This window comes from Propithecus coquereli, unplaced genomic scaffold (assembly GCF_000956105.1).
Source record: "Propithecus coquereli isolate 6110/MARCELLA unplaced genomic scaffold, Pcoq_1.0 Scaffold672, whole genome shotgun sequence".
NCBI classification, from domain to species: Eukaryota; Metazoa; Chordata; class Mammalia; order Primates; family Indriidae; genus Propithecus; species Propithecus coquereli.
This window is the reverse complement of record NW_012152752.1, coordinates 532,752-554,498: the sequence shown is the minus strand read 5'-3', so window position 1 is coordinate 554,498 and position 21,747 is coordinate 532,752. Positions and strand designations below refer to the sequence as shown.

Sequence of the window (21,747 nt, the reverse complement as noted above, 5' to 3'; positions counted from 1 at the left end):
ACCACATTTTATTAATCCACTCATGTATTGATGGGCACTTGGGTTGTTTCCACATCTTTGCAATTGTGAATTGTGCTGCTATAAACATTCGAGTGCAGGTATCTTTTTTATAGAATGTCTTTTGTTCTTTTGGGTAGATGCCCAATAACGGGATTCCTGGATCAAAAATGGTAGTTTTACTTGTATGTCTTTGAGGTTATCTCTATATTGCTTTCCACAGAGGTTGCACTAGTTTGCAGTCCCACCAGCAGTGTAGGAGTGTTCCTATCTCTCCGCATCCACGTCAACATTTATTGTTTTGGGACTTTTTGATAAAGGCCCACTGGGGATAAGTGATATCTCATTGTGGTTTTGATTTGCATTTCCCTGATGATTAGAGATGTTGAGCATTTTTTCATGTTTGTTAGCCATTAGTCTATTTTCTTTTGAAAAGTTTCTGTTCACGTCCTTTGCCCACTTTTTCAGAGGGCTGTTTGATTTTTTCTCACTGATTTTCCTGAGTTCTATATAGATTCTAGTTATCAGCCCTTTATCAGATGTGTAACATGCAAATATTTTCTCTCATTCTGTAGGTTGTCTGTTTGCTTTCATGATAGTTTCCTTGGTTGTGCAGAAGTTTCAAGTATTTGTTTAAACATCTGTTTTCAGTTCTTTTGGGTATATACTAGGATTAGAATTGTTGAGTCATATGATAATTCTATGTTTAAATTTTTTCTTTTCTTTTCTTTTCTTTCTTTCTTTCTTTCTTTTTTTTTTTTTTTTTGACAGAGTCTCACTCTGTTGCACAGGCTAGAGTGCTGCGGCATCAGCCTCACAGCAACCTCAAACTCCTGGGCTCAAGCGATCCTCCTGCTTCAGCCTCCTGCGTAGCTGGGACTACAGGCGTGTACTGCCACATCAGGCTGATTTTTCTGTTTTCAGTAGAGACAGGGTTTCACTCTTGCTCAGGCTGGTCTCAAACTCCTGGCCTCAAGCGATCCTCCCACCTTGGCCTCCCAGAGCACTAGAACTACAGGCATGAGCCACTTCGCTTGGTGCCTATGTTTAACTTTTTAAGAAACCAACACACTATTTCCCACAGTGGCTGCACTATTTTAATTCCTGTCAGCAATGTTCATGGGTTCAGATTTCTCCACATCCTTACCAACACTTGTTATTTTCAGATTTTTTTTATTATGACCAACCTAGTGGGTATGAATTAAACCTTACTATTGAGTTTTAAGAATTCTTTAGATATTCTGGCTATATATCTTTTGTCAGATACATGTATGTGAATATCTTCTCCCAGTCTGTGTCTTTTGACTGATTCTGTTCTGACAAACTTACAGTGATATGTAACAGAATCACATCACTTCAGGTAAGAAGCAATACTTTAAGTAAGAGTTATATGTATTTCTGATAAAAAGTAAACTAAATCTGGGTGATTAGCTCTCTGAGGTTGGCCATTTGCACAACGTCTAAGCAGGTGAGATTTGAGCATGTGTGAGATATCTGTGTGAATATTGAGTCATGTCTGTGTAAGTAAGAGACAGTGAGGTGGGTGTGCCACGTATGAGTGTGTGTGTAATTCATAAATGTGTGTGCCATCCACATGGGGGACATTTGAGTGTGTGACATCTGCATGTATGTGTGAGACCTGAGGGGGTGTGTGTGACACCTGTGTGTATGTGTGACATCATGGTCCTTTATGAAAGATTGAAAAACAGCCTGGATGAGGCAGGACTTCTTTCTTACTAAAATCACAAGCATGAAGTACTGTATGGGGCCTCCAAGTGCTAGTGGCCCCGTTGCCATTACTGGGCTGAGCTTGCCTGAGAATAAAACCACCAAAGAAGAAGAAAGCTGAGAGAATGTCGAGACAGAAAAAGACAAAATGTTAGGGATAGTTGGGCATTGGATCCAGCCATGCTCTGTCTTGGGCTTTTTAGCTGTAGAAATCAATCAGGCTGGGCACAGTGGCTCACGCCTGTAATCCTAGCACTTTGGGAGGCCAAGGCAGGAAGACTGCTTGAAGCCAGGAGTTTGAAACCAGCCTGAGCAAGAGCGAGACCCCTATCTCTACAAAAAACAGAAAAATTAGCTGGGTGTGGTATTGAGCACCTGTAGTCCCAGCTACATGGGAGGCTGAGGCAGGAGGATCATTTGAGCCCAGGAGCTTGAGGTTGCAGTGAGCTATCATGATGCCACCGCACTCTAGGTGGAGTGACAGAGCAAGACTCTGCCTCAAAAACAAAAAAAATCTGCTTTCCTCCTCCCATCTCAGCCCCTTCCTTACCTTGCCTTTTATATTAATATTTAGTTGGTTTGAGTGTGGTTTCATTGCAAGAGTCCTGACTAATACAAACGTTTATGACAGAATGTGAATGGAGAAAAACCTTCTTTCTGTTACTGTATCAAGCAAATACAAAATATGCCTGAGTGGTGAAAGCCCCAGAAGGAAGTGCACCAGCCTTACTCCCTGGCGGCCCCCACCAGGCCACAGTCCTTAGGCTTCCCTGGGGAGGGCTTCTAATGAGCAGGAAGGAGTAGTTGCCTGAGAGGGTGGCACAGGAGCTCTCCACTGGGGGCTGTGGCAGTGCAGGTGGAGGAGGGTGTCAGTGGGCCTGAAGACTCCCTCAGGGTGCTTCTCCCTCAAATTTGAAGGAGGAATTTAGAGGGGCTGAGTCAGTAAAATATGGTTTGGGAAGTGTTTGTTGTGACTCCGGCTAGAGGCCTGGGAGATGCCTGTCTTTGGCAGGGAGGGACCCACTACAGTTGAGTTGGGGGTGCCTTATATACTAGGATCATCAGCCATCAACTCTGCACTTTCCAACTATGGAAATGAAAAAAAATAAAGTCCTGGTGGGTGGGGTGCTACTGTGACTCAGCACAGTGACACCAATGGCGCTAAGGAGAACAGCTGCTGAGAGTGGAATGTCAGCAAAAGACTCAGAGCCCCAGTCCTCTCTGAGTGCTGTCAGTAGAAGAGGCTGCCACAGGGGGCCTGTGTGTGGGCTGCGTCAGCCCCACTGGGGCTTTGGTTTATGGCCAGTGACCCTAAATACGTTGTTCCACTCCATCCTCTGCACAGTACCAGGAGGCAGGTGGCATTAGCCCATTTACAGATGAGGAAACTGAGGATCAGAGAGAAATTACTTCTAAGGTCCTACAGCTAAAAATGGTAATGCTAACGTGTGATACTATCATTATATGTTTAATGATCATGAATGTCATACATGATAATACTATTTGTATTATATATTTAGACAATATATATTATATATTTACTTAGAAATGTTTAACTCATATAGTATAGTTTATTGGGTACTAAATCGGGACTTTGCTAAGCACTTTGCATGTGATGGTTCCTCTACTGTGGTCACCTTATGAGGTGCTTTGCCATTGCCTGCTGTAGCCCCAGCTCTCAGCACTGGGCCTGGCATGCAGAATGTACTCAATCAATATTTGTTGAGGGAATGAATGGAGATGAAGTTCAGCTAGCAAGGTGGCCAGGGTAGCTACAGGCAGCTTGATTTGGACAAGTAATTTTAAAAGCCCAGAAAACACGGACCATTCACTCAGACAAGTTAAAAAATGGATAGTGCCCAGTTTTGGTGAGGATGAGGAGACACAGATACTCTTCCACCTTTCTGGTGAGAATGTAAATTAGTACAAAATTTCAGGGGAATAAAATTTTAAAAAGACATGCACTTTGACCAAACAAGCTCACCTCTAGAAATTTAACATGAAATAATTGGGCAAGGTGCAAAGACAGGTTATGTATAACAGTAAAAAGTGCCCAGAATCAGGGATTGGCTAAGAAAAAATTATAGTTCATTCATAGCACAATAGCTCATAATCAGTGTGGCTAACTGAAAGTGGTCGTCAACTCTGTGCCCGGTAATTACTTATATGGTCATTAAGACAACCCGTTGGGTTAGATGCTGTTATTATTCCCACTTTATGCATGAGGAAACACAGAGGTTAAGGAACTTGTCAAAGTCACATAGCTGGTGAGCAAAGGAGAAGGAGTTTGGACTCAGGCCACTGGCTCCCAAGTCTGCACTCTTTCATCCGTGGCTCACATAATTATGACATAGACCTAAATTCATCAACATGGAACTGTGTTGGCAATAACTTGTTGAGTGGAAAAGGTAGGCTAAAAAATGTTGAATGGTTACCTCTCCATGTAGGATAATGGAAAATATCTTTTTTTTCTCCTTGTTTGATTTTTTTTATGACATGAAAATATTATTATAATCACAAAAGACGATGAGGTTCTTTTCATTTGGGGGGAAAATAGAAAAAGGAGAAAAGCCGAAGGATCAGTGAAAGGACTCAATGGTATAAGCTTCCAAGGCCCCCTTGCCTGGTGATCTGGCCTTGGCCTCTGCTGCCATCCTCCTCCACTGGGGAGAAATGGAAGCCTTGTTTTTCATCCCTAATGGCCAGAGATGTGAGGGTGGAAAGAAGCTGCAAAACAGTTTCCTCTGGGGTGTCTTACTCATCAACTCCATGGAAAGGTCATTCCTCACTCCCAGCCCCTGTATAGCTGCTAACTTCAGTGCCCATTTTTCAGGAAACTGAAGCTTAGAGAGATGGAGGGACCTATCTGAGGTCATTTCTACAACCAAGAGGAGGTGGGATGCAGACCCTGATCCTAGGGACTGACAGCCAAGCCCCTGTTTTTTCACTTCAGCAATCATTTGGAGGAGAAGACTGTGTTTTCTGTTACACCACACTGCTGAAAAACTTCCATCAAACTATAGCAAAGATTCTTTTCCTTCCTTTAAAGAAAATGTTAAAGGGAAATGTCTTAGACTTGAGCATCTTGATTTATCTTCTATATGCAGTAGTCTGGCCCTTGAATATGGCCAATGATGTGCTGCAGGCAAGCTGAGCACATTTGTCCATTAAATGCAAAGACTCTGATTGTAGACCTCCAAATGGGCACAGGACTAACCAAAAACTGTATTAGCATGAACTGACCACAGGCTTTAAATTCTGCCTTTGTTCCTTTCTTGCTCATTACTCATACTTGTGTAACAAATATCCCCAGACTCATGCCTTAATACAAAATTTTATTCTTACCTCTCAATTTTTTTGTGATTTGACTGGTCTCAGGTTGGTGATTCTTGCTTAGGGTCTTTTATACAGTTGCAATCAGGTGGTGGCTGAGGCTGCAGTCACCTTGTGGGTCAATTGGGCTGGATGTCCACCTTGGCTCACTCCCATGGCCTAACTCCCAAGGATAAAGAGAATGGGAGATTTGACCTACAAGGGATTTTGATAGTTTTTGCAAAATCGAAGGCAGATGGAAGAGTGGTATCTGCTATAACAGAGCAAAGTAAACTACAAACTAAGTGCCTGCAGAAAGAGAAACTGATGAGAAACAAGCCATCTCACTGTGGAACCCTGGAGGCAGTGACATGCTGGAGCCAGCTCACACTGGCTCATGAGAGTGGCCTTTAAAAAATATTTCGGTACTATTATCCTTTTATGGTGCAAATACTATATAATGCTGTTCTACTGCCCACCTCCTTTCCACCAAGGAAACGGCACCCATTTTTCAGACATTTCTTGAGCACCGTACTTGTACCAGACACTGTGCTGGGCACTGGGCAACAGCGGTCCGCAAGAGGGACAAAGAGCCTGCCCTTCCGGCTTACAGTCTATAGGGGCTGGGGTGGGGAATATTTATCAAATAATCACCCAAATAAATACTTAACTAGAAATTGTGAGAAGCTCAATGAAGGAAAGACACATGTAATAGTTTTGTTTGGGGAGTGGGTGGTTTGGGAAAGGCTTGAAAGTGACAATTAAGCTGAGATATAAGGTAGGAGTTGAGGTGGGGGGACTACAGGAAGAAATGCATGCCTGGAGGCAGGAACAGCAAGTGTCCCGACAGTTCAGGTGCCGAGGCCAGGCTGGTGAGACAGAACAATGGAGAAGCAGGCAGCAGAGACCAAGCGGATCCTGCAGGTGGTAGAAACCAATCAATCCACACTGGCTTCAGAGGGTGGAAGGGAGGAACATATTGGCTTCCATACTTGAAAAGTCCAGAGGCCTACTGACTTCAGATTTAGCCTAAACTCAACCAGGCCGGTCTACATCCCTCCCTTTCTTCTCTCTCTTCCCCTCCTGGCACCCTAGCAGCTCAGCAAGCAGCAACACACAGCTCAGGGCGGGAGAAGGTGTCTCCTGGGCTCCAATTGGGTCAATGCCTTATCTTTGGAGCGAATCAGCGAGTTGAGAGTGATGAGCTGCTCTGATTGGCCAGATCAAGTCACATGGCAACATGCGAAAGCTGGAGTCATCACCAGCCAAAGCCGCAGAGTCAGCGGGTGTCCAGAGATAGGTCAGAGTGCAGAGGGGGCGTGAGCTAGGTCCGCTAGAGGAGGGGTCAGTTTTGTCATGCAGACATCTCAGTGTGCTCATGGGCCTTGATCTTTGCGAAGAGGTGTGTCGCCGTAAAGTTGTTAAGCAAAGGAAATGTCTCAAATGACTCCATTTCATAAAGTATCACCTCATTTATAATTCATAAATTGAGATGCTCGTATTCTTCCTCTGTAAAATAAAAGGTTGAACTATAAAGACTGGCTGCCTCTAATTAGCTGTGCAACCTCGATGAATGCTTTCATGCCTCACTCATGTGAAAAATTCTAAGCGAAACTGGATATGCGGTGTGGGATAGCGGTTAGTTAAATGCAGACATTGGTGCAAGGCCTCCTGCTTCAAATTGTCCATCGCTTTGTCATTGCACAAATTATTTAACGCCGGTGTCTCAGTTTCCACAACTATTAAAATGGAGAGAATAATAATACCTACCTTATGCTCTTGCGAGTATTAAATAAATTACCATTAATATATGTAAAGCACTTAAAAGAGTACCTGGCCTGACCCGACACCTGGTAAGTGCTACATATATGTTTGTTACTTTATTTTACTTTTTCAAGAGACAGGATCTTGCTCTCTATCGCCCGGGCTGGAGTGCAGTGGTACGATGAAGGCTCACTGTAACCTCGAGCTGCTGGGCTCAGCCTTCCCAGGAACTACAGGCGTGCGCAGCCATGCACCCCTAATTAAAAAAAAAAAATTTTTTTTAAGAGAGGAAGCCTGGCTATGTTGCCAGGCTGGTCTCAAACTCCTGACCTTAAGTGATCTTCCTGTGTTGGCTTCCCAAAGCGCTGGGATTACAGGTATGAGCCACCACGGCCGGCCTGTTTTTGTTATTATTATTAATATGTTATATATCTGATAAAGAGTAAACATACTTGAGTTACAAAGTATTCACGCAATGGATACCAAAAGCACCAATTCCTTTATAACAAAAGAAGACAGGGCAACAAGGCAAATAATCATAATGATAATAACTGCGCTAGGAGCGCTGGAGGTGCTGTCCCATTTAATCCTCACAACAGCCCTGTGAGGTGGGTGCTGCTATCACCTCTGCTTTTCAGGCGAGGAAATTGAGGCTCAGAGATGTGAAGTGACTTGCCGAAGGTTACAGGCCAGTAAAGACTTGAATCCAGACATCTGTAAGTCCACACTCATACCCCGGTTAACCTGCCCCTTTATGTCACCGAGGCGGTGGGCTAGCAGTAACCCAAGGTCCCCACAGCCGTAGGCCCCCCGCCCACATCCCCGCCCCTCGCGTCAGCCAGGCCCCGCCCTATGGCTTCGCTCTCCACTCCTTTCCTTCGTCCCCCTCCCCCGTGGGCCGCGCCCGTGGCCCCGAGCCAGGCACCGCCCAGTTCGGGCCCTGGCCCCGCCCCGCCCCCGGGCCTCGCCGTCGCCGCAGACGCCGTTCTTGCGCATGGAGTCGCCATTTTGCTCCTAGAGACGCTGTTTGGAGACCCGGCGCTTTCTTCCTTCAGCAGCGGAGGCTGCGGCGGGGCCAGGGCTGGGGTCAGGGCCAGGTAGGCGGGCCGGAGCCGGTGGCCAGTGGCAGCGTGGACTGGCGGGCTCCGGCGTTGCGGGCCGCAGGTGTACAGGGCGGTGGCGCCGGCCGGCGCACGGGTCGGGGTCCCGGGCCGCGCGGCTGGTGCTGAGTACACACGGAGACCCGGCTTCGCGCCCGCCCGCTCTCCCTCCTCCGCTCTCCTCTCGTGGCGGGGTCCGGCGGGGGTCGGGGCCTGAAGCGCGGCCCCTGGGGCTCTCTCCAGGCGCCTTGGGAAGTCAAGTCCTAATTATGGGACCTGCGGCTGAGCAGCTGCCCAACCATCTTCCATCCGTAATCTGACACGGAGCGCCCAATTTTAATTTACCTGGCTTTGCTGGTTATGGACATTTTTCTTGCCCCTCCCCCCCGGGATGATTTTATTCCACTCCGAACTTAACCCTAGCAGAGAATGAGGGAGGACTGTGATGTAATTTTTAAGTAGTATTCTACTTTAACATGTTTTGTCCCAATATATTACATTGATGCTAAGAATTTTTTTAGATGTTAATATTGGCTAAATTTGGCAGTTTAGCTTTTGTAAGGAATATGAAAATGTGGAATGGGGCTTTGGGCGTGAGGAAGTGTGATCTTTAGTGTTTAAAAAATTTAAAGGCAAAAAAAATTTTAAATGCACAAATAGAAATAATTCACCCACATTATTGAACTCCACGAAAACATACCCTTCTTGTTCACATTCCTTTCCTGCCTTAGTCTGTACCATTATTACCCAGTTGTGATTAGAGGTTAACATCATTCATAGGCACTTCTGCATAGTGCTGAATATTTATTATATTGAATGTATATTCTGAGTTTTACTTAATTATCCAATTATGGAACCTTTACATATGTCTAATGTACTTGCTCTTAAAAATCTTGTATTGACCATCGTTGAGCAATGAGCAGCTACCCAACTATATCTCCCATCTCATTCACACATGCTATAAACAATTTGTATACTTTATGATGCTTTTTAGTTGAGCTTTTTCCGTCTTAACTTGGGATAATTACTGCGGTGGAAATATTGAATCAAACTTCTGTGTTCTTTCTTTGGCACTTAATATAATTGCTTACAATAGACATTTTTCAAAATCAGGTATTTGGCTGATTCTGCTCACCCTGTGGAGCTCAGTGGGGTGCCGAGTCATTTTCTGTGTGGGTTGAGAGTCAGGCTGTGTAGCCTATTGTTGTATAGAGCAAACCACTGCAAATCAGACTGAGACCTAGCTATGCCTGCTTTGTAGAGAGTAAGTTTCTTCTCTTAGCATCACTTCGTGTCTAAAATGGGTCTCAGGGTTGTCAACCATGAGAAAAACGTTCTAGCAGAGAGATGAACAAAGTGCCTGAGGTCACAGAGAACTAGAAGAATAATTCAGTTAGATTTTGTCCTTCAAATTCTCAACATTGATATAAAAAAAACAAATTTTGGGGGAGTGGGGTATATCACTAACAAAAATAATATCTCATATACTTTATGATGCCTTTTAGTTTACAAATGACTTTCAGTTCCATTTGCTAATCATTGCAGCTTAATGAGGTCAGGCTTTAATCAATAAACATTTGTTGAGTCTCTACCATGTGCCAGGTGCTGTTTTAGGCAGGCACTGGGTAAAACCCCAGAGAATATAATAGTAAAAAAAAAAGAAATCTCTGCTGCCTGGGCCTTAAATTCTAAAAAGCTATCTCTTTGGTCTGGAACGTAAAGGTTGAGGCCCAGCAAGGCCAACTGATGTGCGCAAGGCCTGGCAGCTGGTGACTGTGGAAGGCAATCGCAAGTCTTCCCACTCCTACTCCAGTGATTTGAAAAAAAATTTTTTTTTGAGAGACAAGGTCTCATTCTGTTGCCCAGGCTGGAGTGCAGTGGTGCGATTATAGCGCACTACAGCCTCCAACTCCTGGGCTCAAGTGGGTCCCCCTCCCTCAGCCTCCCGAGTAAGTGGGACTACAGGTGTGCTTCACTGCTGGGCCTCCAGTCATTTTTAAGTAGAAGATATTTACACAGCGGATGATTAGAGCTGCAGTCCCCAATCCCAGGGCTCTGCCCCTCCCTTCAGTGGAAAAATTGTCTTCCATAAAACTTGGGAACTGGGCCACACAGCAGCAGGCAAGGGTGGCTTCGTCTGTATTAACAGCTGCTCCCCATCGCTGGCATCACTGCCTGACCTCTGCCTCACCCTTTGCCCCCACCCCCAACCCCTGCGGAATAATTGCCTTTCATGAAATCTGTCCCTGGTGCCAAAAAGGTTGAGGACTGCTTTAGAGGAAAACAAAACAAATGTGAGCCTTCCTCATCTGAATGTGGATGAGTGGTTTTGAAATGACTGTTAGTCTGTCCAGAACCAGAGGTCTCTTTCAGGGTGGTTTCCTCATTCATGAAACTTAACAAATTCTCAAATCACATTCAAAGAGGATTGTGATTTGCTCTTTAAAAGGTGCTGAGATTTGTCTGAAAAGGATATTTTCACACGTTATAAACAATTCTCATACATTCTAGCATAAATTTACAATAAACATATAAGCAACTGTAGCTCATGGAAAAAATACGGGAACATTCTCTTTACTCTTCATTTCACACTAAAACTGTGTCTTAATGAGCCTCTTGCCAGCCCCGTTCTGGAAAGATAGTCTTTAAAACTCTCTTTTCTTGAAGCTTGGTAGAGAGCACAACCTGAATTTCCAGCAGGAGAAAGGAGAACTAAAACTAGAAACAGCCCTTATGTTTGTTTGAACAACTTGTGAAATGAATAGTTACAAAACATGACTATTGATAGTTCGTTTTCAAATGGATGCTCCCGAGCTCCCCTACTCCCCACCCCATGTCATTTTGAGGGTGGTCTTAGGTTAGAATTCTATTGTAGAAGCCTGGTATCTGAAGACTGGAACTTCAGAGACCACAGTCAGGGTGATGCAGGGCATATAAACCACGAGAGACTTAAACCAAGGAAAGACTTCAGGAAATATCCTGGGAAAAATACGTAAATGCACCCTGTCTTGAGATAGGTTGGAGGCTGTCCTTTGGAAAAGAAATTTGATGTTTCCTGTAAATTTTTTTTTTTTTCCTTTTAATTATACCAACACCTTGGGTCGTTTCCTGTAAATCTTTAAGGAAAGGACAAGAACCAGTAGGAGTAGTCTTCAGGGAGAGGAGTCTCAGCATGTTCTGAGGAAGAATTTGGAATGATGGGCCCTCAGTGGATGTGGGTGTCATCCACATCCACTGTTAAAGCTTCTGTGGAATGGTTCTTTGGCAGGAATCCTGCAGATGGTCTTCTGACAAGAGATTTAGGAGAGATGGGCTGAATTATAATACCTCTAAGATCTCTTCCTACCTCTAAAATACTTTCATTCTAAGTGTTCCAGCTCCTGTCAAGAACACTGTTCTATTTTAAGGAGCTTCTTGTTTAAAGATGAGGGGATGTAAAAAGTCTCCCCCCACCCCACCCCCCCCCGTGTATATTACTGTACTTACTTGGTAGATAACCCAGATATTAGAAGTCAATTTAAATGTATTAATAGCATGTCCTATATGCAGGGCACTGTGTTAAGTGACTTGCAGAAATTTTACAGTTACCTGTGGGGTCAATTTTCACAGTTGTATGGATGAAGGAAGTGAGGCTAAGAGATTTTAAGTAACTTATGCAAGGCCTCGCTGTGAGTTAAGGGGAAGTAGTAGCCAAGATGCAAATATGAGTTTGACTCCAAAGCCTATATATTTAACAACTACAGGAGAATTGGTTTTTTGTTTCCGTTCCTGGACCTGTGACACCCTCTGTTCTTAGATGTATATTGGTCAAGAGTTGGTGTTAGAAGTCATCTAAGATTCCTTCCACCTATGAATGTTGATGATTAAAATGTGTTATTTCCTCATTTATGCCAGCCACTCTGGCCCCATTCTCATTAGCCTTTGCAGATGCCACACTCTTCCATAAAGCAGGGGTCAGCAAACTTTTTCTGTAAAGCACCAGATGATAAATATTTTAGGCTTTGTGGGCCATATTCGGTGCTTTTTGTTTTTGTTTTTGGTTTTTAAAAAAAATTTTTGTAGAGACAGGGTCTCTTGTCTGTCACCCAAGCTGCTGGAATACAGTAGTGCAATCTTAGCTCACTGCAGCCTTGAACTCCTGGGCTCAAGTGATCCTCCCATTTCAGCCTCCCAAGTAGCTGGGACTACAGATGTGTCCCACCATGCTTAGACTCATGTTATCAAATAAATATTTTAGGCTTTGCAGGCTACATTCAGTGCTATCATTGTATCTAGAGACAATTTGTAAACAAATAAATGTGGCTGTATTTTACAAAAACAGGCCTTGGAGGGACCTGATTTGGCCTATGGCCTGTAATTTGCTGATCCCTACTCCAAAGCCACTTTCCATGGTAGATACCAGTGGTCCTCCATGGTCACTTTAGGGCTTTGGTTAGTTGCCATACGTTTCTGCTTGTATAGGTAGATTTAAGGTAGATTGTGTTGTAGTCTGCCATATTTTCCATCATGGAACCTGGGGTTGTATTAGCTGGAATGCCCTTAAGAAGGTGCTCTGTGGGAAGTGTGCCCTTCTGGCCTTCTGGGGGTACTGAGCCCAGTGGTCCCACTGCACATGTACAGAGAAGGCCTGTTCAGACCTGGCTAAAAGTGGCAAACTAGGCAGCAGTTAGAGCAAAATACGTCTATATCTTCTAAGCCAGCTTGTCAAAATAGATTGTTTATCGAAACAAATTATAGATGGATTTGTATGATGATACCTTTCCGTGTTAGAAACATTGTATGATGTATGCATTTTTGCACATATTTTTTATGGAGGTTACGTGTGTGTATGCATAGAAAAAGTAGAAAAGGCCCGACGGTTCATACCAAACTAATAAGAACCCTCACTCTGGGGAAGTGGGTGGGGAGGAGTGTGGGGTTGGGGCTGGTGACTTTAGCCTTAACTGTTTCAGGTTTTCACAGGGAGAATGTTTCTATGCTTTACTTGTGTAATTAAAATTTAGGAATAACAAAAACGATCGGCTCAGTTTCAGCCCATTTATAATCTCCACCAGTCTGCCCAGAGCCATCCTAAGTACACATACAACTGAGGAGATGCATGGGCGTCTGGGAAAGGGCCCTCTTCTCATCCCTCATGGCCTGCTAGATTGTTGCTGTTCTGTCCAATCCTGCACCCCCATTGCACAATAAGGACACAGCCCAGAGTGGATGGGATGAGAACTCAGTTCTTGATGACTTCTAGGCTGGGGTTCTTTTTATTTGTGACCTGCCACCTGCCATTTGGGTGGTCACTTAACTTTCCTGCAAGGTTATTATCTAGTTAGCCTTGTGTTCTAGTTGAGGAAAGTGAAGATGACACAGGGCAACTGAGAGGCAGCTGAAAGGCCAGGGGAAGGTTTTATGGTAAACAGGATTACAGGAAAAGCTGGATATAGATGGGTCGTTTATTCTTTGTTTAAGGATCAATCAGTCCATGTCCTTGCTAATGGCTCTGCCATTTTTCTGTGTGTTAATCCAGGAGGAATTTTGTTGTCAGAGAATAAAAGGACGTTGTCCATAATTGACTTTAAGCAGCAAACAGTAAAACACTGAGCTCTTCAGCTCCGCCTTTCTTGTAAGTTTATTATTTATTCCCAGTGGTTATGAAAACTAATTTAATCATGTGATAACATACTTCCATAAATTTGGAACCCTAAAATCCAAATGAACTGTTTGTCCGTATATATATATATATCTATATATAAAAATAATGTAATAGACACCATTATGGTGGAAACTGATTTCCTTCAGCTGAAGTCATTTGCTATTAAAAAAAAATCAGGTATATTTCATACCATATGGCAGTTGTTAATATATATTGTATCCTTCTAGGCTCTGAGAATTGGAAAACCAAGAAGGTTTTGATGTTTTGTGTGGCGCCACCTGAATTAGAAACCAAGATGAACATAACCAAAGGAGGTCTGGTGTTGTTTTCAGCAAATTCTAATTCATCGTGTATGGAGCTTTCAAAGAAAATTGCTGAGTGAGTTATTGTACCATTAAAACCTATATTAAGTAATATTTTAAATTTGATAATTAGGTTAGCGATTATTAAACTTGAAAGCAGATATCTTATAGTTAATCTGTGTATCATCTCTCTGTATCGGGGTAACCTCTTTGTCCACTGTCACGACTCCCTACATATTCATTCATTTACTGAATGCCTCATAAGTGCCAGGGATTGTGTCAGGTGCTACATATGTATAGAATTATTAATATAAAGAACACTAAAGTGTATACCGTATGAAAATAGTGTATAGCTTATAGTCGAGTATAGTTTTAGATATTCATTAAACAAATATTGAACCACTGCTAGGTACTAGGCCTTAATCTAGATGTTGGGGATTAACACTGAGCAAGCGATGGGCGCGGTGGCTCACGCCTGTAATCCTAGCACTCTGGGAGGCGGGTGGATCATTTGAGCTCAGGGGGTCAAGACCACCTTGAGCAAGAGCAAGACCCCGTCTCTACTAAAAATAGAAAGAAATTAGCTGGACAACTAAAAATATATAAAGAAAAAATACATAGAGAAAATTAGCCGGACATCGTGGTACATGCCTGTAGTCCCAGCTACTTGGAAGGCTGAGGCAGAAGGATTGCTTGAACCCAGGAGTTTGAGGTTCCCATGAGCTTGGCTGATGCCTTGGCACTCTAGTCCAGGCAACAGAGTGAGACTCTGTCTCAAAAAAAAGAAAAAAAAAACCTAAACACTGAGCAAGCCAGTCAAGATCCTTCTTATAAAATTTACATTTTAGTATGGGAGCCAGACAGAAAGCAAGTCAACAAAGCAAATAAGATAATTTCAGATGGTGATAAATGCTATGAAGAAGACAGTGTGAGAGTAATGATGGGGGCAGTTGTTCTGCTTTAGCTTGGGTGCTCAGGTACCTTTTAAACTGAGGGGATGGTTCTTGCATTGAGAAACCCGAATGAGCCACCAAGTAAAGGTGTAGGGCAGAGCCCTCCAGGCAGAGGGGACAGCAGGCTCCAGGTCCCTGCAGTGTGCAGGAAGAGACGTTGGCATGTCTCAGGGATGTGGGCTGGAGCACAGGGAGCACTGGGAAAATGGCTGGTGAGTCAGGCTGAGCCCAACCGTGCAGGCCTTCCTGGGTTGACATGGGGTGGGGGCGAGGCGGCTAGGTAATGGACTGACATACAATTTAATGTTGACTTCGAGTATTATAGTAAGAATAACTTTATTTTACTTTACTTTTGTCAATTTATAAGTCTCCTTAAATAGTAAAGATGTTGGGTCTATTCTGTCACCGTTTCAGCATTTCCCCCCTTTCTCTTCTCTAGGCGGCTGGGGGTAGAGATGGGCAAAGTGCAGGTTTACCAGGAGCCTAACAGAGGTGAGCGCTCTCGGACACGCGTAACATTGATCTTTTGTGGGATATGTCATATTGGCTCAGTCTTTCATCCTCTACTATTGAAATGATTTGATTCAGTCATCCAGTTCCGTTAGCAAGAAGTTAGGCAGGTAAGGTAGAAGAGAGTAGGTTTTTTAGCTCTCACTAATACCAGCTAGATATGTAACTGTGGTGCAAATCACATCTGGGGGCTTGAACTTCAGTTCTTAGACCACATTCAATAAAAACTACATAAATATATGAGCCAGCTGGTCAGCTGAATGAAAACATTAGCTTGACCATTGGTTGAATTCGTCACCTTAGGCAGAATGAGTAAATCCTGTGTGACCACAGTTTTAGTTGGTCATTCTTTACCTCCACCTAAGCTGCCATGAGTTAGACTTCATGATATCTCATCAGGAAATACTTTCTGCTAATTGATACACGTCATTACATAATCATCCCAAGTTGTAAAAAAGTTTGTTATTTAATCTTTGTAATTTCTTTAGAAATGGTGGATATTTGAAATTATTCTAACAGGAGCAATGGACAGCTTGCATGGGCTTGAGAGTCATACACCTTATCCTTTTTTTTTTTTTTTTTGAGACAGTCTCACTGTGTTGCTCGGGCTAGAGTGCCGTGGTGTCATCCTAGCTCACAGCAACCTCAAACTCCTGGGCTCAAGCGATCCTCCTGCCTCAAGCCTCCCGAGTAGCTGGGACTACAGGCATGTGCCACCATGCCTGGCTAATTTTTTCTATATATTTTTAGTTGTCCAATTAATTTCTTTCTAATTTTAGTAGAGACGAGGGTCTCGCTCTTGCTCAGGCTGGTTTCAAACTCCTGAGCTCAAACAATCCGCCCGCCTCGGCCTCCCAGAGAGCTAGGATTACAGGCGTGAACCACCGCGCCCAGCCACACCTTATCCTTGACAAATTATTTAAACTTTCTACCCTGTGAATAATTAGGGCTTTTTTGAGGATTAAATGGGATAATTTGTGTACTTAACACAGTTCTTGGCATATAATAGGTACACAATAAATACTTGTTCCTGCTCCTTTTCCGTTACAAGATTTTGTCAAGTATTTAAATATTATAAAGCTTACAGGGGGCTTCGATAAAAATGCACAAGTTTGCTGTTCCCTTATTTATCTCCTTTACTGCCTTTTTCCTGATCCCCCATGTAGCTTCTGTAGGGAAAAAGTATAATTGTGGAAACTATGCAGGGAGAGTTTGGAAAAGATTCTGCTTCCAAGGGAATTACCTGGTGTCCTTTGTCTGGAAACTGGCGGGGAGGGAAAAAGGGAGCAGCAGTGTTATAAGGCTCTGGGGAGGTCGGTCTGCTCTCCAGGTTTTTGAATGAAAGGAGGGAAGATAATTGGGATCTATTGGGAAGGAAAGGGGAAACTAACACTTGTGGATTCCTTACCCAGATACTGAAAAACTGAGTTTAGGAATGATGTCAGGTACAAGGTCCCAGAAATAGCAGAGTCTGGATTCAAATCCAGATGTCCCTGACCCCAAAGCTCGTTTTCTTAACATCACACCACATTCTTTGGTTAACTTGTATTCTGTTTTTTCTAGCTTTTTAAAATTTTTTTTTCTGAGACATAGTCTCGCTCTATTGCCTGGGCTAGAGTGTCATGGCGTCGGCCTAGCTCACAGCAACCTCAAACTCGTGGGCTCAGGTGATCCTTCTGCCTCAGCCTCCTGAGTAGCTGGGGCTATAGGATTGCACCACTCATGCTGGGCTAATTTTTTCTATTTTTAGTAGAGATGGGGTCTCCCTTTTGCTCAGGCTGGTCTCAAACTCCTGACCTCAAGTGATGCTCCTGCCTCGGCCTCCCAGAGTGCTAGGATTACAGGTATGAGCCACCGCGCCTGGCCTTTTCCAGCATTTTTAATGAAAATTTTCAAACAGCCCAGTAAGTTGAAAGAATGATACAATGAACACCCATATGACTATCTAACATCTAGGTTCAACAGTTAACATTTTGCTATATGGGCTGGGTGCGGTGGCTCACGCCTGTAATCCTAGCACTCTGACAGGCCAAGGCGGGAGGATCACTTGAGGTCAGGAGTTTGAGACCAGCCTAAGCAAGAGTGAGACCCTGTCTCTACTAAAAAATAGAAAAAATTAGCCGAGCATGGTGGTGCTCGCCTGTAGTCCCAGTTACTTGGGAGGCTGAGGCAGGAGGATCACTTGAGCCCGGGAGTTTGAGGTTGCTGTGAGCTAGGCTGACCCCACAGCACTCTAGCCCCAGCAACAGAGCAAGACTGTCTCAACAACAACAACAAAAAAAACACATTTTGCTATATGAATATATATGTATGGAACCATTTGAAAGTGAGTTGCGGATATCAAGACACCTAAGCCCTGAATATTTGACCATGCGTCCCCTAAATACTTTCTCCTACATAAGTATGATACCATTGTCACATTTAGAGAAATCAGCAATAGTTCTTTAATCATCTAATATCTGGTCTACATTCACATTTACCCAGTTGTTCTGAAGGGTCTTTTATAACTTTTTTTTTTTAGAGACAAGATCTTGCTGTGTTGCCCAGGCTGGAGTGTAGTGGCATGATCATAGCTTACTATACCCTCAAGCTTATGGGCTCAAGCAGTCCTCCCACCTCAGCCTCTGGAGTAGTTAGGACTACAGGCACACACCACTATACCTGGCTAATTTTTAAATTTTTCGTAGAGACAGGATCTGGCTATGTTGCCCACGCTGGTCTCGAATTCCTGGCCTCAAGTGATCTTCCTGTCTTGGCCTCCCAAAGTGCTGGGATTACAAGCATGAGCCACCATGCCTGGCCTATAGCTTCCCTCCCCTACCCCCAAACCAGGATGCTTAGTTAAGCGATGTTTTTTTAATATCTCTTTAGTCTCTTCTAATGTAGAACATTCCCCTCACCTTCTCTTTTTTCTGCCTATGACATTGACTGTTAAAGAGCTTATCTTGTAAAATGTTCCATTCTGGATTTGTCTAATTATTCCTTGTTGCTGATATCATGTTTTTTGAGAGTAGGGATATTGGGTCATATTTATCTTTGTTCTGACACATATAATATAACATTTTGTACCTAGTAAGTTCTCAATGGATATGAGTCAAATGAATGTGTATATAATTTCCTAGTAAGATCTTGTGCTCAGAGTGGTACAGCACTCACTGCTTACACATACAAGGGGTGAGAAGTGTAGATTTGCTTATTTCAAGTCAGAAATGTAATTCCTTCTTAAAGCTGTCACATAGCTGTGTTTAAAAAGTGTGATTAATGGCAATATGTTTATTATCCATTGTAGGATCTGAAACCTGAGTTTTGTAACAGTTCCAGTTTCCATATTTTTTAACATTGGGGAATAATGCATATTTTTTATGTGTTTTGAAAAATTTGAACTGTATGCTTTCCCCACCCATCTTTTTTCCTTTTCCTGCCAGAAACAAGAGTACAAATTCAAGAGTCTGTGAGGGGAAAAGATGTTTTCATCATCCAAACCGTTTCAAAGTAAGTAGTTATCTAGCAGAAATGTTTTCTGGATCTCTGTTTAGGCATGAGGGTTTAGAATCACGGGAGTTGGCTAGACAGGAAGAGTTATGATAGTCTTAAAATTGGTATATCTTACTCTGCTAATTTTCCTGACATAACTGCTGACTTTTTTGTGTTCTTTCAGTGTTCTTGATGGGTGGAAATAACCGAGAACTGGAGTAGAGGCTCTTAATGAAAATAGAACCCATTAAGTTTCTTAACAATTAATAGCCAGAATTTGTAAAAGCTTTTATTGCCGATAATTTTAAAGTGATCACCACTTACCATTTTCTTGCATGTGTTAAATGAGCTGAGAAGATAAAAGACTGTGCTGAATGAATGTGTATTCCTGTGTGGTGTGACATTTGACATACATGTGTTCTGGAAGTTGTTGAGGTCACAAATGTGTAAGCTGGGTGTAGAAGATTCAGTGCAGTGAAGCTGTCTGTGCGACTCTGGAAGGGAGAGTGGTCACATGGAGCCCACTGTCCATTGTGCACTTGTCCACATGTGTCCCCAAATGCCTCTGTGTATGAAGTTCTTTCCTCAGAGTGATTTTTAATAATGTCTAGAAATCAGTTTGTGTAGTGCATCACTTTTTAGCTTAGAGAGTCTGAAAATTGCTGTGTGCTGGAGATATATATATATACACACATACAAATATCAAAGAAGGGGAAGAAGAGCCAAATTTCAGGGAAATTTAGCCTTGGAACACACATACTTTCATCTAAATTTTGAACATCTCTGTCCTGCTCTTTGGTTCATTGAGATGAAGTCACAAAACCCTGTGACTCTCCTGGCAGGAGGAATGGCAGGGGACCTGTCATTGCATCCCATCGTCCTGGAGAGTGGGTGTGCCCTGAAGGAAGGAGGGTGTGGCAGTGCCTTGGCTTCACCTTGCGCCCTGACACCTGGGATGCTCAGCAGAGCTGGGCATGAGGGCACCAAGTGCTTGCTGCCCCTGCTGCCGCCAGAGTGTTTGAGGAGGACGCACCTGTGCGTGCACCGCACCCCACCTCCAGCATCAGGGTAGGGAAGGTGCAAGCACAGAGCAACTTATGCTGCTTCTGGCTCCTGGGTGTCTGCAGTACTTTCATTTGCTCAGAGAGGTGTGTAATTCCATTGGATAAATGCCCAGAGGTTGTGCGGGTTACTTTTATTTCTTTTCTGTATTTTTGTTCATTTCAACATGGTTACTCTTTGTCAGTTTCGCATTCTTCTAGTCAGAGCCACTCAGCACCCCCTTCATTTTCTCTCCATGCTTCATTTTGCATTGCAGTGTATGTGCCAGAAGCCTGTGTTTTCAGCCTTGTCCAGGTTGCAGAAGCCTGGACATCATGGTCTTCTTTATGAAATATCGTGGAATAGTATTGAAATTTGGTGTTGTCAGATACAGCTTATACTTCATTTTAATACAGACTAGTGGTAGGCAATAAAAGTTAAGAAAATTTTTAAATTTTAAATTAAGATAATTCCGTCCATTAACTGAAGTTTTTCTGTAATTCAAGTGAGACTTGCATTATTTGAGTTGAGTGGTGGAAAGCCTTTTTCTATCTCACAGAAAAATGGTGCTCCTGGGAGCATGGTCTGGGAGCCTTGGAGTGACTTTACACTCGCTGTCGGTTCCTCTGCTCTTATCCTTCTTGTATAATGCTTTTCTGAAAGTCTCTTAACTCATCAGATGTCAGGCTTGTTATTGGGTAGTGAAAGAGAACCTGCTCACCAAATGTTCTGAGTTTCCATTCATTAACAAATACTTATTTTGAATGTCTACTATATGCTAGTTACAGTTGTTACAGGTGAGGTGCCTTAATAATCAAAGCAGAAAGATCCTTGTCCTTGTGGAGCTTATATTTTAGTGGAGGAAGACACACAGCAAGCATAACGAATAGATTATCTCGTATGTCAGAAGGTGATGAGTGCTATGGGAGAAATGAAGCAGCATGGGGAGGAACCGGGAGTGCTGGTGGTGAAAGGGTGGTGAGAGGCAGACAGGGCAGGCTTCATCGGGAAGGTGACATCTGAGCAAAGACCAGAGAAGGTGAGGAAGTAAGCCAGGTGGCGAGGCAGGGAAGAGAGTGTTTCAGGCAGTGGGGACACCTAGAGCAAGGCCCTCAGTGGCAGTGAGCTGCCCGTGGGAGGGCTGACCGGGGTGGAGTGTGGCTTGGCTGAGGGGGGTGTGGAGCAGGAGGGGAAAGCAGGGGAGGGTTGGACGGACCATGAAGGGGCCTGGGAACCATTGTGAGGCCTGGACTTTTACTGTGGGCAGAATGGGAAATCATTTCAGGGTCTTGAGCAGAGTACAAGGCGTGACCTTCACTTTAAGGGCAAGGTGGCTGTGTGTGGAGCCTGCCATGCAGAGGAAATCCAGGAGGACTGGAGCCCTGTGGCCTCAGGCCTGTGTGCAGGCCACCAGGGTCACCCAGTGGAGGTGGTTCAGCCCCCGGGGGCAGTCATGGAGTGGTGAGACGTGGAAACTTTCTGGATAAGAGAGGAGCCAAAAATGGCTCAAGATTTTTGTGCTGAATAAACTGGAGGTAGAGTGTTGCTATCAGCTAAGATGTCAGAAGTTTTCTGGTGAAGCAGGGGAATGAGCAGTTCCGATGGGGTATGTTAAGTTTTGAGATGTCTTAACAGACATTTGAGTGGAATTGTCAAGTAGCAGTTGAATTTGTTAGACTGGAGTTCAGAAGAGAAGCTTGGACTGGAGATACAAATGTGAGGATTGCCAGCATTTACAAAGCTATGAAATTGGATGAGAAGCCCAAGGGATGAGGGGAGACAGGAGAGGACAAGTAACAACTCTTAGAACAGGAGGCTGGGGAGGCAGGCAGGAGGAGACCAGAGAGGGGCATCCGTGAAGCCAAGTGAATACAGTGCATCAAGGAACAGGGGTGAGTAACTGTGTCAAATGCTGCTGAGGG

At 43.7% G+C, this 21,747-nt stretch overlaps 1 protein-coding gene across 2 annotated transcripts in view; it reads left to right on the top strand.

The window, feature by feature from the left end:
* Positions 1 to 7,734: 7,734 nt before the first annotated feature.
* PRPSAP2 (phosphoribosyl pyrophosphate synthetase-associated protein 2) overlaps positions 7,735 to 21,747 on the top strand; it is a 59,082-nt gene continuing 45,069 nt past the window's right edge. The window contains exons 1-5 of one of the 2 annotated variants that reach the window (XM_012660657.1): positions 7,735 to 7,898; positions 13,420 to 13,515; positions 13,773 to 13,923; positions 15,240 to 15,292; positions 18,736 to 18,802. In XM_012660657.1, coding sequence (XP_012516111.1) covers positions 13,805 to 13,923; positions 15,240 to 15,292; positions 18,736 to 18,802 — 239 coding nt within the window. In that variant the 5' untranslated portion in view covers positions 7,735 to 7,898; positions 13,420 to 13,515; positions 13,773 to 13,804. Of the gene's footprint in view, positions 7,899 to 9,140; positions 9,166 to 13,419; positions 13,516 to 13,772; positions 13,924 to 15,239; positions 15,293 to 18,735; positions 18,803 to 21,747 lie in introns of those variants that run through there. The other variant, XM_012660658.1, reaches the window with a different exon arrangement.